Genomic DNA, 17,441 nt, shown 5'->3' on the forward strand with positions numbered 1-17,441 from the left:
CTGAGGAGGGCTCCATGCAGGTCTGTCTCTGAGGCATACATGGGTTCTCATGGGGTCACATGACCACCCAGGCCATGCACTGGGACTCTCTGAGGCTGCGGACAGGAACACTGGCCCATGACATTGATATCACACTTAATGATGACATTAAATACCCCATGACCCGAATGCCCTCATTTTGCCTCTATATCTTGGTCCCCAAGATCACCATCAAGTTCACAAAGTCCAGGAAGGGCTCCAGTGTACAGCAGGGTAACTGTGTAGATGCAGAGCCTAGGACACAGGCACAGGGCTTCCATCTTGTGTTTTTTGGACATGATCTGGGATAGACAGTCCCCTGCAGCAGGAGAGGAATCATGGCCATGTTCTGTGCCCAGATGTTTTCTTAGGGTTCCAAGCCCAGATGTTTTCTTAGGGTTGGTCCTGTAGGTGTGGACACTCCACAGCTGGCCTCAGTGACGGTCTCCGTTTGCTCTGGGTATGACTTGCCTCAGCGACTCGCTTGCCACTCCCTCTGGGTACAGACAGACCACCCAATGAGGTTCTGCCTCAATTGTCTGCTGGTACGAACTCTGTGATTTGGCTCATGGCTATGTTCCAGGCTTCCTCTCTGGAGCAGGTGAAGGCACAGACTTTCCTGGAAGCTCAGGATAGGTGCCCCAAGCCCACAGGCTTGCTTTTTACTGCCTGTACCTGGGCAAACAGCCCAGAAATTTGGGAACTTCTGTTAGCTCTTTCCAGGATGTCTGGACTCTTTCTCTCTGGACAATGATTTCTCTGGGCAGTATTAGGAAGAGTTCCAGGGGATCATAAGACTTGGCTCTGACAGGACTCCATGGGCACCTTCTCCATTTAGTCGCAAGCATCAGGCACAAGCTGCACTCAGTCGCATGGTGAGTGGGTGAGCTTCATTTATGAGGGCTCAGTATTTGCATGGGGCAGATTGGGACACTCAGGTGAGGTAGCACATCCAGAATGGGGGTGGCAGTGTCCTTCCTGGTCAGTCAGGAGGATTCAGGAGGGTTTTAGAAGGAGCATTTTAGTGCAGGGAGGGCACACACATGAGGGATTGTCACCCTTTGCTGGACACAGCCCTCAAAATCCTTTGCAGCCTCCTCCTCCTCCATCATGTCCCCGTCACCTCCTTCTACCTGTTCTCCCTACAGTGCCTCAGAGGCCTGTTACTAATAACGCACTTCACTCTCTCAAGTCCACGGCCACACAGGAGGTTCACGTTGTGCCTCATGTATAGGAGAGAGAGCAGGACAGAGAGAGTCAGGCATTGCATCCATTCTCTATGTTCCCGTTTCCCCTCTGACTTCAGGACGGCAGCCCAACCCACCGACTACATGGAAAGTTCTATTTCTCCTGCATTCCCGTCTCCTATCTACCTCCTTGAGGCCCAAGCTGTGTATCTCACCTTGCTGTGTCCTCGAGCCTCTGTCACCACAGGCAGCCTTCAGGACATGGTTGGCATCAGTCTTTGCGGCCTGCAGACCCTTTTCCATGGTTGATGTATGACCCTAGAGGTCTCTGCACTTGGGTCCCAGCATGTCAACTATGTCACGTTCCATGGTACAGGAGCTATGTAGATGAGATTAAGGCAAGGGATGCAAACAGAAAACAACTCGGGATGTTCCCCTGGGCTCCGGGTGGTCTCTGGGCTCCTTAACGGACAGCCTTTCCCAGCAATGTCGGGAAAGAAGTTCAGACACCTCTAGGAACTGGAAGAATCAAGGGGCTGCAGCTTCGACCCCTGCTGGACTTCCACACTGACTGGACCTGTTGGGGGTACACTGGAGCCATTTTAAGCTGCTTCATTTGCCCTGGGTCCCTGAAAGCTGTCTGTGGACCACCCACCTATATGTGAGGGCCCCAGGGCCCACTACTATGTGCTATTGAATGTCTGCCTGCACTTATGTGTGCGTGTGCACACACATATTTATGTCATGCATTCTCACTCCCATGTGCATGCCCATTTGTGCACACACAAATGCGCACACATACACACACATACACACATACACATACACACATCATCATCACCAATGGCTCCTGGGTAGAGCTGTAGCACTTCCTACCTCAAGCCTCATCCCTCACTTCCAGCTGCCCTGCAGCTCAGCCTTCCTTCTCCACAGCCCTGGTATTCTACAGGATGTGGCATGCACTACCCTGCCTGATTTATTCTAGAACGGTTTAAGCTATCCTTTTGGGGTTGAATCATCTGTTCACCTTATGTAACACACCAAAACCATCTTACGTTGTCAGCCATGCCTTCTCTACTTTGAAACGGGAGGTTAGTGCCTGAAGAGGTGATACAGCTTCCCTGGGTCACACAGCCAGTAAAGGGCTCAGGACTGGGATCCAACAACAGAGGGAAGCCGTAACACAGGATGAGGGGTGGACCCACACAGGCTTAGGCTAGATCCTGAGAGTCATCCTGACTAGTCTCTCCTGGAAGCTGAAGTCTCTCATGGGAACCTGGCCCGTGTCTGTGCTGGGATTCCTGACCGAGCTGCCCAAGGCCCTTCCACCACTGTGGAAGGCCAGATGGGTTGTGTCTACTTGCCCAGTGGGTGACTCCCTTGTAGGAGTCATTGGGCAATGACACAGAGAAAGGTGGCGTGCGGCTCCCAAGTGGGCAGGAGTGGCATGGGAGGACCCCACAGTGCTGAAGCAGACATCACTGTTTGGACAATTCCACACGATAGCCAGGCCCATAGTCAGATCAGTGGCTCCTCTTGTCCACACAGCAAGCATTTACAACACTTCATACCCCAGAGGAACCTGTAATGTCCTCGGAGCAGAGGCCAGGTTGTCCCTGAGTTGTCTGCTATCTGGATGCACAGGTCAGGACATCCCACAGGCCTGCCCCAATCCCTTCCCCAGGGTGCAGAGCCTGCTCTCTTCTACGGTAAGGGTCCCTGATAGCACCCTTGCAGTCTGGGAAACTAACTACCTTGCTTGTGACTGAAATCTGACCTCCAGGTCCAATCCACTCTTCACCACGAGAGGGAGCCAGTGCACAGGCCTTGGCCTCCCTTGGGGTGTGGGAACTGGTTTAAGCTAGAGTTGGCACAGGACCCAGAATTGTACTCTGCTCACAAGGGTGACCATCAATTACGATCCCTGAGGTCTTGTTTTGTTTGGGCAGTGGAAAGTTGGAGAACCTTTTTTTAAAAAAAAAAATAATTTCTTTTATTTATTTTTAAAAGCTACCTTTTCTCATTTCACATACCAATCCCAGTTCCCACTCCCTCTCCTCCTCCCATTTCCTCCACCTACCCTCCCTACCTGCTCCCATCCACTCCTCAGAGAGAGTAAGGCACATTGCTTTGGCCCTCCCTACTATATCTAGGCTGAGCAAGGTATCCATCCTCTGGGCACACCTGTGAGGGATTATCTTATTAACTGATGTGGATGACCTGCCCCCTGTGGATGGGACCATTCCCTGGGCAGGGGATCCTGAGAGAGGGGGAACTGGGCAGTAACACAAAAGCGTGGCATTCTCTTCTGGCCCGGACGTGCTGTGAGCGGCTGCTCCAGCTCCTGCTGCGTTGACTTCACTGCCGCGATGGGCTGGACCTTGAACTTTGAGCTAACAGAAACTTCCCCTTTAGCTGCTTCTGAGTATTTATCACATGACAGGGAAAGAAACTAAGACGTGTCCATCCACTCCACACAGAAAGGGTCTCCTGTGCTGTGTGCTCTATGTAAATTCGCAGCCAGTTCAAAATGAGGACCCATAATCATTTTATACAGGCGAGGCCCCGGTACCTTTGGCCCCTCCCGGGTCTCGGCGCATGGCCTGTCTCCTGTCTCCTGTGCGGCACCCCAACCCCTGCAGCCTTTTCTCCTTCACCTCATTATTTTATTGTTTTTTTATTGTTTCTCTTTCCTTAGTCACAAGTTTGGGAAAAAGGTCACCTACTGCAGCAGCCTGCGTGAGCTCCGAGAGCACCTTCAGTGCGACCAACTGCTCATCCCCCCAGAAGTAGTACGGTGAGTGCCTTGCCATCCCCAGGCGCAGCTCTGGGGTCTACTATCCACGCACATGCGCAGGAGACCAAGCCGTGAGGGGTTCATGTGGGTGGGAGGCTCTTCTCACTGCCGTTGCAAAACTGATTAAAAACACGTCAAGGCACAGGTTTGCAGTTCTGCCTCTGAGCCGGATATGAAAGGGATTCCCTGGTGAGCCGGTGAGCCGTGTGTAGAATGAAATGATCCAGGAGTGGCAAGCGTAGGGACTCTGGAAGACAGCTAGTGCTGAAAGTCTCACTGAGTGTCTGTGGCAAGCAGGGTTTCAATGATAGAGCAGACCTGGCTTCAGGCCTGTGCCAGGCATGCCGCTCCAGCGGGGCTCCTGAGCTTGGTCTGGCTCTGAGCCCTTCTCTTCTCGGAGGGTGCGGCACCCTGCCCAGGATGTCTGAATTTAGATAAGAGACATAGGATATGTGGGTTTCCCTTTAATATCGATCAAAGCCCGATCCACACATGGCACTTGGAGATGGCTTCCATGGCCAAAAGGCTGTCCCCTTGTGAGGTGACATTCTTATGTTGTGTCCACAGGTATGATGAGAAGCTGCAAAACCTGCACAAAGGCCATTTGCCCCCTCCCACCAAGACTCCGCCCCCTCGGCCACCTCTGCCCACCCAACAGTTTGGAGTCAGCCTACAATAGTAAGTGGTGGAGGGTGGAGGCTGCTCTGCTTCCTTGAACACTAGCACCCCTCTGTGTCCTGGGAGGTTGCCCCAGGCCTCTGCCTGCAGTGGCTAAGCTTAACTCTCCAGGATGGATTGAACCAAGTGCCCACTGAGGCCGACTGCCCACTGCTCTGTGTGTGTAGGCAGAAGACAGAGCTTTCTGGTCACCCTTCGGTTCTGGTTCCCTGCCCTTCAGGCCTCTGGCTAGGACCCCTCCTCTCACTTCCCAAGTGAGATGTGCTCCTGGACTTTGACTGTTAGTGAGTCTACCATCTTACCTTACCTGTTTACCAGGCCAGCTTCATTCCCACTCACCTGGGGCCCCTCCTCCAGAAGCTTTCCCTGGTGCCCAACCACACAGGCATCTTAGCCTAGCTCCAGTCCAGGTTCCTCACCCTCTGGGTTGGAAGTTTGTCCTACTCTGGGTCTCCTGTCCTGTTAGTAGACCTGGCCAATGAAAACCTAAGGCAATTTTTTTTTTAAAAAAATGTATTTATTTATTGTACATTGGGGTTTTGCCTGCATGTATGTCTGTGAAGGTGTCAGATCCCCTGGAACTGGAGTTACAGACAGTTGTGAGCTGCCGTGTGGGTGCTGGGAATTGAACCCATGTCCTTTGGAAAAGCAGCCAGTGCTCTTAACCGCTGAGCCATCTCTCCAGCCCCTACAGGTGATCAGATCACCCACACTGTGCTCTCAGGAAGAACTGGGCCTGCTGCACTGCAGGTGCCTGAGACCTGCTGTGTGTTCTACTTGGTCAATCGCTTTGCATCAGAAACTCGCATGAGATTTGGTTTTTTACTTAAAACTGGCTGTCTTTAAGGTCCATGCAGACTTGGGAACCTAGGAAGAGTTGAAAGGAAGTCTGGTGGGGTTTAAATTTGCCCCTACCCTTCCTGAATCATCAGGATGGAGTTCCTCATGTCCTCCTATGGGCTCTGGGGTAAGACCCATCTGCATGCTCTCCTGGCCTATGATGCAGAGGGCATGCATGGAAGGCAAAGTATGCCCAGTGCATGTCACGTCCTAACCACTAGAACCAGTGGCTGTACATGGCTTCTGAGAAGGGCTTTGCAGATGTGATTAAAGACTTGAGATGGGGGCTCTCTGGGCCACCTTGGTGAGCCTAGAATAGCCCTTGGATTCTATAAGCAAGAGGCTATGGAAAAGCAGAGTGTGTCCCTGGAGACTCCAGGTACCAGCCCCACACCTATTCTAGACTTGAACTGTAAGGCAATTCAGAGGGTCGTTTTAAGGTAATTAGTCCTCACAGCCACTGGGAAGCAGTAGGAGGTGGTGGGGGCGGCTGTCAACGTGGTTCTGTACCTGTCAGCAAGGATGAAGCAGTGTTCCCTGAGCAAGTCAGAGGTGCCACTGGTGACCCTAGTGGATGGAAGAGGGCGAGCCTGCAGGGGAGAAGACTTGGGATATTATCAAGGGATTGTGACTCCCTATGTGTGTGTCCCTGATCAGCTTTGTCCGATGGGGCTTTCTGCCATGATGGCACAATCTGCTGAACCCACTCCAAATTGAATGAATGCATGGCTACATCCTGTATAAATAGCATTCGTGACTGCTCCTACTGGACCATACAGTGCCTCACACAGACACAGCATCCGTGACGGCTCCTACTGGACCATACAGTGCCTCCCTACACAGACACACGCTCTTAGAGAGAAAATGGTGAAATAGTTGGCCCTCAAACTGGAGCACAGACTCACCACTGAAGAGTGCTTTCCTGTTCATGGATTGTGAATGCATGCTGCTGCGGCTCCCTGGTGGTCCACACATTACAGACGCCTCTGGCTGCCATCCCAGTGGCAGGGCAGGGCAGGTACTTGCAGCAAACATGAGTCCCTCTAGGTGTCGCTAGTGAGAGCGTATCCCGGGAGACCCAGGCTATCTGTTTCTGGGGCCTCTCTGTTCCCATCCTTCCTCCGTGGTTCTGCTGCTGCTGTCCCCAGTGGCTCTGCCACTCAGAGTTCCTTAGTGTAGTGTAGAGGCTCCAGCAGAGCCACCTCTGTCACCTCATCTACAAAAACAAAAACTGGGGCCTGGAGCGCTTGCCCCGTTGCCAGAGCACACTGTACTTCACCATATACCATGGTGGGCTGTGCGCTTGTGATCCCAACACTGTGGAGGCAGAGACATACCTGGAGTTCACTGGCCAGCTGGCCCAGTCTAATTGGTGTGTACAGTGAAAAATGACACCCCAGGTTGTCCTTAGCGGCACCTCACACTCACTCATAAGCACACACGTGCACACACAACCGCTTGAAAAAAACAAGCATCATGGCCAGGTTTGTACAATGTGCATCTGAGGACGTGGACAGGAAACCGCTGGTGGCTGTCATCGGCCTCTCAGCTCTCCTGTGTGACTCACTTCCTGGGGGAAGACTTGGTTTTTGTTTTGTTGCGTGGGGGGGGGTGTTTTTCCCGTAAGCATGTGTTTGCACACCATGTATGTGTGTTTTGCCTGTGTGTGTGCACCATGTATGTGCCTGGTCTCCATGGAGACCAGCAGAGTGCATCGGTTCCCCTGGAGCCAGGGTTACAGATGGTTGCGAGATGGCAGACGGGTGATGGGAATTAAAGCTGGGTGCTCTAGAAGAGTGGGCAGTGCCCATAACTGCTGAGCCGTCCCTCCACCTCTGGAGGAGGCTGTTTTTGTTCATCTCAGATGGGAGATGTTGACAGTCTAAAGGGGAGGTTCTGTCCAAGTCTAGTCTGCAGACCATGGGATCACTCATGGGAGCATAGGTGACTCAGACGACTGCATCCCTGAGAAGCCCTACAGCCAGCATGGGTGATGGCCCAGGCCACATCCCTAGAGGGCCTGGGGATTTTGTAGAAATCTTCAAGAGTGTCCCCTTCCCAGCCGTGTTCACTGTTTACATAACCTCATACAAGCCACAGAAACTTGTAAGTTTCTGGTGAATGTCATGAGCCTTGGGAACCTTCCTCCTTCTTCCCACTTCCTCCCCTCTCCAGGAGGAGGTGTTTCATTCCTAAGCAAACAACTACATAACCAGGTCACCAGGGATACCTTTGGTCTTGCGCCCTGAGCACCTGCAGGGTGTCCCCACATAGTCAGTGCACAGGACACAGCTAGGACTGTCACACTGCTAGCTTCTCCTGTCCCAGGGCCAGTTACTGCTCTTGACAATCGGTCCATCAGACAGACAGCTGGGGTGCAGCTTGGTGGTGGAGCGCTTGCCTAGTCTGTGTTACCACCACGATCTGCTCCAATACCATGCAGAAAAGCCCACTTCGTTATCTCTTTAGGGAACAGCAAGCAGCGTCAGATGCCTTTGAATACATTCCATGCACGCCACTTTAAGAGATAATCTGTGTGATTGCTCCTTTAAATTAATATTTTATGTTGTCTCATTGCCAATGACTATAATAAAATGGCAATAAACGTATTAAATAAAGTACCAGATATCTAATTTGTTTGGACTGCGAATGAATGGAAGACATTAAAATTCATAACCAAAGCCTATTCGCCAATGTTAATTTACTGATTTAAGTTCACAACAGAAAGTCATCACTTGGAATGAGCCGCTTAAGCCAACAGAGGAAGGCAGAGTCGGGGAGTCAGAGGTCTCACTCAGGCTGAGCCAGGGCTCAGAGCGGCTTGTCTAGCATGCAAAGCTGTGGGTTCCATCCCCGACACTGCAGAAATATAAAGTCTGGCTTGTCATTCCCGAGGAGAGAGATGTGAGTTCCCTCTGGGTAGCCATGAGTCTGGGAAAGAGGACAAGTCCAGAGATGAACCTTTGCTCTCCTCGTAACCATGGGCCTTGCCACACAGCATGCCGAATATGGTCCCTTCGCTATCTCCTCCACCAGGAAGCCTTCCCTGATGGTCTCCTAGGTCCATGCTCACAGTCACAGTCAGACTTTCTTGTATCTCTCTGTGTGTCTTCTTGTCTGTAATGCTTTTTTTTTCTTTCACTCTTTTGTCCCCTGGCAAGCTCCTACTCATCTCTCAAAACCTCCACCTTGAAGTAGCCCCCGGGAAGCCTCCAGTCCCCAGGGTTCTCCACAGTATATTCTGGGTTGAGTTACAGCATTGTGTTGTCCTTCCAAATGTTTGGACTCTCATGTCTGTTTGTGGGGTCTGAGCTTGTGTCTATCCCTGGACACTCCTTGATGTTGTATTTTCTCAGAAAGGGGAATCCATGCCGGGCGGTAGTGGCGCACGCCTTTAATCCCAGCACTTGGGAGGCAGAGGCAGGTGGATCTCTGTGAGTTCGAGACCAGCCTGGTCTACAAGAGCTAGTTCCAGGACAGGCTCCAAAACCACAGAGAAACCCTGTCTCGAAAAACCAAAATAAATAAATAAATAAATAAATAAATAAAATAAAGAAAGGGGAATCCAAGGGCCTTCTGCTGGCCGTGCCTGCCGTCAAGGTCTGGAATAAGCCAGTACCCTTTTCCTCCTCAGCCTCAAAGACAAAAATCAAGGTGAACTCATCCCCCCTGTGCTGCGGTGGACAGTGACGTACCTGAGGGAGAAAGGTAAGGAGCTAGCTCTGGCCGGGTCACTCAACAGCACCTTTCTAGAAGGACTTTGTTTCAGATCCTGAATACCCTACAAGCTGCTGGAGCTGAGACCTGAGCAAGCATTAGAGGCACAGTGGCCCCAGGTGTGGCCTTAAATGATCTGACTTTAAATACCTGTGTGTATATGTGTGCGTGTGTGTGTCTTTTGTGTGCTTGCTATGTGACCTTGAGCTAGCTGCTTACCTTATCTGGGCCACCATCCCCTGGTCTGTCCAGCAGGGTTAATACCAATGCCTGACTCACAGAGTTTTGGGTGTGTGCATCCCTGTGAACAGTAGGTTCACTGACTGGGCTGAGCCTGGGTCTGCAGGCTCCATGGCCCATGGGTGGGTATACCCTTTGACTTGGAAAGCTTGGGCCTCACAGCTTTCTGAGATCATGGCTTGAAGGCAGAAAGAAGCGTTGCATGTACAGCGAGGCCACCTTGGGTATGTGTGCATCACTGTGGGTCTGTAGAAAAGCTAGGAAGGAGATGAAGGAGAGGCCAGAAGGACTTTAGCCTCCAGGCTGCTGCGTAGTGTTCTCGTGTGTTCTAGGGTGCTGCTCTCCATGTAGAGCAGGCTCGGGCCTGACTTTCTCTCCTGGTTGTGAAGCCAGCCGAAGCCTGGTGGTGAAGAATCAGGGTCACAAGCTGCTAGGTGGCAGAGGCGACTGGAGCTCAGGCTTATGTGTTTCTGCACTCCTTTCTCTTAGGGTGAGGGGACCTTTAGGTGGGACATCCGGTGGCTGGAAAAGCCTGACCTGTGGCCATGGGAGGTTGATGCCGCAGACAGGGGATTCACAGAATCTCAGTCAGGCCAGAGTTCTGGGAACTGAGGTGCTCAGTCTCTTCTTCCTGCAGGGCTGCGGACGGAGGGTCTGTTCCGGAGATCAGCCAGCGCCCAGACTGTCCGCCAGGTGCAGCGACTGTACGATCAAGGTGATGCCCCAGACCCCTCCCTCCTGCCTGATTCTCGACTGCCACTCCCCAGTTCTCGGTAATTCCATACCCCACCTAACCCTAGAGACAGGTCTGGGCAAGGCGCTGCCTGGCAATTCCAACCACCATCCCATTGTAGAGCAAGGGGATCCTGTGTCCAGACACCAGCCTGCTAGGCAAGGTGCTGCCCCAGCCCCTATGGCCTGTGTACCTTCTCCACTGATACCACGTGGTCACATGGTTTGAACTAACACTTCAAGGTAGGGAAATCAAATTATGACTTTCCATAGGCAGCCCCGACCCTGCAAGCAGAGAACTGGCATCTGAGCTGGGGGTACCCCCAAAATATCACTAAGCAAGTAGCTATCTTGCTCCCAGGAACACTTGCCCCCTAGCCCTGCTTTGAGCCCACCATGTTCCTGTAATTGTACATTCAGTCATCAAACACTAGCTCCACACAGGCCTGGTCCTGTGTAGAGCCCCAGAGCCATGGCCCTGACCTTGGAGCTTCAGTCTCCATGCAGAGCCAAACCTTACCTGGAGGGAACCAATGGCTGGCCCGATGGGCACTCTAGAAGAGGGAGGCAGGAGCAGGAAGGGGGAAGCTGGTGGGAACAGCAACCCCATATCCAGGTGGGGATGGAGGCCTCCCTGGGACACACGGCTGTGACCTCCCCCTCCAGCTCGCAAGCCGTGGGCTGAGTGAGCTGCTCAGCTGTGCCCTCCTGTGTTCAGGGAAGCCGGTGAACTTTGATGACTACGGAGACATGCATGTCCCAGCTGTGATCCTGAAGACCTTCCTGCGCGAGCTGCCCCAGCCACTGCTGACCTTCCAAGCTTACGAGCAGATTCTCGGGATCACCAGTATGTACCTGAGCCAACTCCGGCCTCTGTCTCGGCTGAGGCAGTGTTTGCCCAACCCTGGCCTCATTTCTGCCCCGCCCTGCGGATCAGCAGAGGGGAACTTGGGGCCACCCCTCTATTCAGTGAGGCTGTAGGCTGCTGCTGACATCGAGTGGGTCAAATTGTCCTTAGGGTTGGGGAGAGTGACCCTAGCTTGCCTGATGGCCCTACTCAGGTAGCAACAATTCTCCTTCAAGTGAAGTATGCAGGCCCTTCCTGGGAGCCCTGTGGAAGCTTCCTGACGGCCGTAGTCTCCAGAGACAAGGAGAACACTGGTGGCCCAGGAGTCAGGAGAGTCATCGCCCCTGTCCAGAGCTGACTGTCACCAGTTGTGTGACCTGGGGAAGCCATGCAGCCCCTCTGCGTTCACTGGGGCTCTTCTGAGGATTGACAGCACAGCAAGTGGTAGGGTTGCAGTTCAGTGAACAGAGCTCTCACCTGGCGTACAGGAAGCCCCAGATCCCACCCCAGTGCCAAATAAAGTAGGCACGGTGCTGTGTAGATGTAACTCCTCTCCTGGAAGGCAAAGGCAGGAAGATCAGGACCTCAAGGTCACCCTTGGCTCAGAACAAGTAGGAATATGCTCAGCTGACGCTGTCACTGAGTCATTGTTGTGACATTCTGCCGCTCTGCCTGCTTCCCTGGGAAGGGTAAAGGGGACCACCATAATAGCCACGGTGGCTTGTGTGCCTCCCGTGTCCTCTATGAGGCCATCGTTCTCTGAAGAGGGGCTTGAGACAGTGTCATCCACAGCTTGGAGCTGGTGGCCACTCGTTTCCCTAGAAATGGGAATGGCAAGGACACTCCTTGTCCACTGTCCACCGAGATGACTAAGCAACCACAGCTCGGTTCCCTTTTTTATTAGAAAGCCTTCAGGCTTTTCATAGGTGAGAATCCTGGGTCCCGGCAGGAGCATTCATACAGCTCCAGGGTCTCCTAGTCACTGCACAGGTTTAGCAGGGGAGACAGTGGTGTGTCAGAGGCTGGGGTCTCAGGAACAGGGTTGTGCACACGTCTATGGGTGGAGGGTCTGATGGTGTAGATTGGTTGGTAGAGCACCTGGCTTCCATCCCTAGCACTAGATAAACCAGGAATAGTGGCATACGCCTGTAATCCTAGCACCTGGGAAATGGAGGCAGGAGGACCGGGAGTTCAAGGGTATCCTCAGCTATATGACAAGTTTGAAGCCAGCCTGGCTTTGTCTCAAAACAAAACTCAAATGGCAATGGTGGGAACTGAGGGTCTATGTGTGAAAATAGATCCAGCCCCCTGTCTCCACCCCCAAATGTGGGGCTTTCCCGAAGAACAGCACAGCATGGTGATCTGTGTACTAAGACTCATGGGAAGGTGCATTTATTCTAGAGGAGGCCAGAGAGTAAATGTTTCAGCCTTCCCAGCCACACAGCCTCCATGGCAGCTGCTGGCCCCTTCGCTGTAAGCCTCAAGAAGCCGCAGGCAATGTGTCAACACACGGCTACATTGTGTTCAAGTAAAACATTGCTGATCGCTGGCATGGTGGTACACGCCTCTCATGCCAACACTTGGGAGGTAAGAGAGAACAAATAAAACCTTTATTGACAAAGAAACATGCTGGGCCAGATGTGGGCTGCAGTCTCTGTGTTAATTGCTGGCCCTGGTCTAGCCTTTTCCTGTTTGCAGAGTGACACACTGCTCTGCTTGCCAGCGATCAGTCGTTTCTGAGGCAATTACACAGAGGAGGAAGGAACCTGGCAGTAGTAGTAGGGTGTTAGCGAGTTACATGGCCAGACTGGCCTTAGGACTGTACTGTCCAGGCTAGCAGCCTCATGCCATTGCAGGTGTGGAGAGCAGCCTGCGTGTGACCCACTGTCGCCTGATCCTGCAGAGCCTGCCGGAGCACAACTACACCGTCCTCCGCTACCTCATGGGCTTCCTGCATGAGGTAAGTGGAGTTAGCTGCCTCCCAGGATGAGGAAGCCCAGCCCCAGGACTGGCCCTGGGGCTTCTCATCAGCACAGACCCAGGCTGTTTTTCCCAGGTTCAAAGTCCTGCCCACTCCACTCTAACCACCAAAGGATGTCACTCAAGGTCCAGCAAAGCTCCGCTGAGAAGCTTGACACTCTGATGTGATGCCCAGGAATGGGAGCCAGGAGGGACAGAGGGGACAGTCTGTCATATGATGTCACATTCTTGGCTTTGCGTGTATGATATATATTCATGTACATGTTCATGCCTGTGCGCATGCAGGAATATGTGTGAATGTACGTGCAGAAGACAAATGTCAATGTTAGAGGTCTTCGTTGGTCACTCTTGTGTTTTGAGACAGACTCTTACCTAGAGCACATTTATTCAGCCAGTTATTAGCTGGCCAGTGCGATCCAGGGAATGTCCTGTCTTATACTCCCATACCCCAGGGCATGAATTGGAAGCATAGGCTACCACACTTTTTTTTTTTTTTTTTTTTTGTGGGTGCTGGGAGTTGAACTCAGGTCCCGTGGCAAGTACTTCAGCTGCCGAGCCACCTCCCTACCTGCCCTCTACCCTACCCCACATCCACTACAAGCAATTCTGTCGCTGTTGCCTGGTGACTTTTCACTCAAGCGAGGATGTGCTCAGACCCTCTCAGTGGAAAGCAGATTTCTTAGGCTTCTTCTTCGGGCACTGGTGTGGGCTGGCCTTTGTTCTGTCGTTCCTACATAAGGGCTCAGAAGCAGGACTTCTGTGCCTTCTGGGCTCAGTTTCCTCATCTACAAAATGGGGAGTACTGAATCCTACTTATCCAGGTGGCCATGTCAGAAGGATGGGAGGCCCTTCCCCCAGGTAGAAAGCACTTGGTTTTCACCACCGTACCCACAAGTCTGAGTTCAATTCATCAAAACATATCACAGAAGTCAGAGTGTACCTGGCTGAGATCTATAGTGCTGGGTCTCCCCTCCCTGAGTATGCAAAGTGGAAGGGGAGTTGATAGGGCATTCATGAGATCCTGAAAGTCAGAATGTGGGCCGGGGGGAGGTCAGAGGGTCATCACAGCACCAAGGCCAGAACCTTTCAGATGGAAAAACTGAGAAACTGAGGCCTCAAGGGGGGAAGTGGCCACTGGATTTTGATATTACCTGTGGCCCTCCATTCCAGAACTCTTTTGTATGTTTATTATTTATTTATTTATGTGTGTGTATGATGTGTGTGTGTGTTCATGCACACACATGTGTACATAGGCTACAGCATGCATACCACATGGGGGTTGGAAGACAGTCTGCAGGGAGCAGCGGGTTCTCTCAGACAACTCTGTCGGCCCCAGGGATTGAACTCATATTGCCAGGCTCTGCAGACTATTGTTACCCACTGAGCCATCTCACTGGCTCTATTGTTGTTTCTTGAGACACGCAGGGTCTCTCCCTGGCCTGGACTTCACCAAGTAGGCTGGGCTGGCTGGCCAGTGAGCCCCAGGGATCCACCTGTCACTGCCTCCCTGGTGCTGGGATTACAGGCGTGCACTAGTTTATGTGGGGGGGACCAAACTGGCTGGTGTGGCGAGACGAATTGAGCCATCTCTCCAGCCCACTCCCTCTGCCTCCAGAGCTCTTTCCACCACACTAGCCCCTCGGGGTGAGGACGGAATCATATAGACCTCTCCCTACCACACCAGTCTTCTTTGGGGGTGAGGACAGAATCTAGGCTGCTGATGCCTGGGGACTCATTTCTTGGTTCCCTCTGTGGCCTCTTTCAGGTATCTCAGGAGAGCATTTCAAACAAGATGACCAGCTCAAACCTGGCATGTGTGTTCGGGTTGAATTTGATCTGGCCGTCTCAGGGGGTGGCTTCCCTGAGTGCCCTGGTGCCTCTGAACCTCTTCACGGAGCTGCTGATTGAGTACTATGACAAAGTCTTCAGCGCCCAGGAGGCCCCCAGGGAGCACACGCAGAACACTGTGGAAGTAGAACAGGCTGGTCCTGTCACCAGAGGATTCACGCCGACAGGCACGCCCCGGGCCTCACCATACTTGCCGCGCCTCCGCGTCCCCTGACTGGCGGGAGACACCTCAAGTTGGAGATGCCGCCTTGCAACCTGTGTTGCATCTGTGTCCCCGTTTGTCCTATGAACTTATTGTCTGTAAGAAGACACAGGAATTAAATGAACCCAGAACTTTTTAGTGAGAATTTTGTGGTTTTGATTGCTGGGTCCATCATGGTTCTGGCCTATGGCTGAAATGAAATACATGTGTGAGGGTGGGTGGCTGTTTTGAACCATAGTGCAATGTGACCTAAAGGGGATGTGAATGTGTGGGCAAGGGCCCAGGGCAGTCTCTATGTGACAGGCCATCCGACCTAGTGACTCACACTGTAGGTTGGCCACAATCTATGGGTTACCTGACAGTTCAAAGGTTCATGGGGGACTCTCGCATGCCCCTTCTGGGTTGGTTATCAGCTGGGAGACTTAGCTGTCTGACCATTACTCCTATCCTCCAGCAGGTGACACGGGGCACGTGGTGCCTTGGGCAGAGGCACTGTAGAAAGATGGTCTTCGACATCAAGGGCAGCAATGCTCAGGGCCCCATGGAGAAGCATGTCCACTGCCAAGCTGGTTGGCCACAGTGGGGAGAGGAGCATGGTAGGCACTCCACACAAGAAGAGCTGCTGCTGGGCAGCCAGTCTGCCAGAGGGTTCCACATCTGTGGTCTCCAGACAACCTGTACCCTCGGGGTTGTAGAAGGGACCCTGTGCGTTATCAAATGCAGTGCAGCAAAGTCACCAGCAAAGCGTTCGATACGTTATCCGTATTGCACAAGCTTAGGTCACGTGCTCACCCGGGACCAATCCCTGTGGCCAGAAGATGCACTGAAGGGCTAGGCCTGGGTCACAGGCTTCCCGCTGGGATCCAGACCATCCACAATTAACAATCACCACAGGGAGAGCTGTATGTCAGCTTCCTTCACGCTCCTGCTGCAGACAGAAGGGGATGGATGCTGGGGACACCTCAGATACCTGCCGTCAGTCCCTCCAGGCCTGCATGGGGGCTGTCCCAAACTGTGTGGTGACCCCAGTGCCTGTCCAACATGGTGTTAAAGGAAGAGCTGCATTGTGGGACCTTCTTCTCACGGGAGACTAGGAAGTAGAATCGAGGCAGGAAGTTAGGTCAGGCTATGAGCCTCACAGTTCACCCCTGAGTGACCCACTTCCTCCTCTCCTAAAGTTTACAGAAACTTCCAGAACATTGTCACAACAATTTGTTTAAACAAATGGTTTAAAGGCCGAGTTTTAAACACAGGACCCTGTGGAGAACATTCCACATCCCTGAAGGCACAGACTTTACTCGGTGGCTAACACTACAGGACACAGAGAACGGAGACCTGCCTGAGAACCGGGACCCTGCTACACATCATTCTGATCTGCTAACCTGGTGAGTGGATCTGCAAACACCTGATTCCTGGGGACCCACTTGACTGATCCTACAGGGCAGTTCTCTCTCTTATAAGCAGTCATTGAAATGTTCCCTCTTCTGCCCCAGAGATGCAGAAGACACAGAGAGATTGAGTTGAAAACACGGTGCCCAAAACCTCATCTTACAGGTTACAGGGGCCCATGAAGGGAGGGCAGGGCAGGAACCCAAGGCAGGAACGTAGAGGAAGCAACTGAGGCAGAGGCCATGGAAGACTGCTTACTGGCTTGCTCCTCATGGATCACTCAGCCTGCTTTCTGGGCTGGGAGCACCAGCCCATGGATGCCACTGTCTCTAGAGAGCTGGGCAATCATACATCAATCACCAGTCATGAAATAGACTTGCCTACAGGCAATCTGACGGAGAATATTCTCAACTAAGATTTGTCTTTCCAGATGACCGTAGTTTGTGTCAGAAATTAACCAGTATAGCTGTACCCAAACCTGTGAGGGCTTCTGCTCTGTGGTTTTCACGGAGAAGTGAGGCTGAGGGAGGCTCTGGGCTTTCTCTTCCCTACTGGACAGTGGGGGCTTATACCACATGCACCCGTCTGTCTCTGGAAAGTTTAGCTCTGTGGTGGCTTGAGCTAGAATTGCAGTTCCCAGCCCTGGTCTGTTAGCCTCAGCATGCTTGATCTCCTCTGCCTGATTCCTGTCTGGGCACAGAGCACTGAGAAAGCAAAATGCTCCCCCGAATGTGGATGTTTGTTTATTTGTATCTGCCACTGAACAATCATGTCGACATTATTCCCTGGCTGTATCAAAAATGCTCAGCATGTCTAACCCGAGTCTCAGACACGATCTGCCCTAGCTATGGACACAGCACAACCCAAAATGGATAAGCTGCTAAAACCCTGAGAGTTGCTGGGGATTGAGATGGGGCGGGGGTAACTCAACCACGCAGTTCTTGAGGGTGAGTGGTAGATGATACC

General features: G+C 52.5%; 1 protein-coding gene across 1 annotated transcript in view; it reads left to right on the top strand.

Moving 5' to 3' along the window:
- The window catches only part of Arhgap8 (Rho GTPase activating protein 8), a 40,447-nt gene extending 25,236 nt beyond the window's left edge, over positions 1-15,211 (top strand). Inside the window, exons 6-12 of the mRNA XM_057792092.1 lie at positions 3,904-4,002; positions 4,570-4,680; positions 9,155-9,228; positions 10,115-10,192; positions 10,928-11,056; positions 12,913-13,016; positions 14,802-15,211. Coding sequence (XP_057648075.1) covers positions 3,904-4,002; positions 4,570-4,680; positions 9,155-9,228; positions 10,115-10,192; positions 10,928-11,056; positions 12,913-13,016; positions 14,802-15,098 — 892 coding nt within the window. The 3' untranslated portion in view covers positions 15,099-15,211. The remainder of the gene's footprint in view (positions 1-3,903; positions 4,003-4,569; positions 4,681-9,154; positions 9,229-10,114; positions 10,193-10,927; positions 11,057-12,912; positions 13,017-14,801) is intronic.
- The last annotated feature ends 2,230 nt before the right edge of the window (positions 15,212-17,441 follow it).

This window comes from Chionomys nivalis, chromosome 17 (assembly GCF_950005125.1).
Source record: "Chionomys nivalis chromosome 17, mChiNiv1.1, whole genome shotgun sequence".
NCBI classification, from domain to species: Eukaryota; Metazoa; Chordata; class Mammalia; order Rodentia; family Cricetidae; genus Chionomys; species Chionomys nivalis.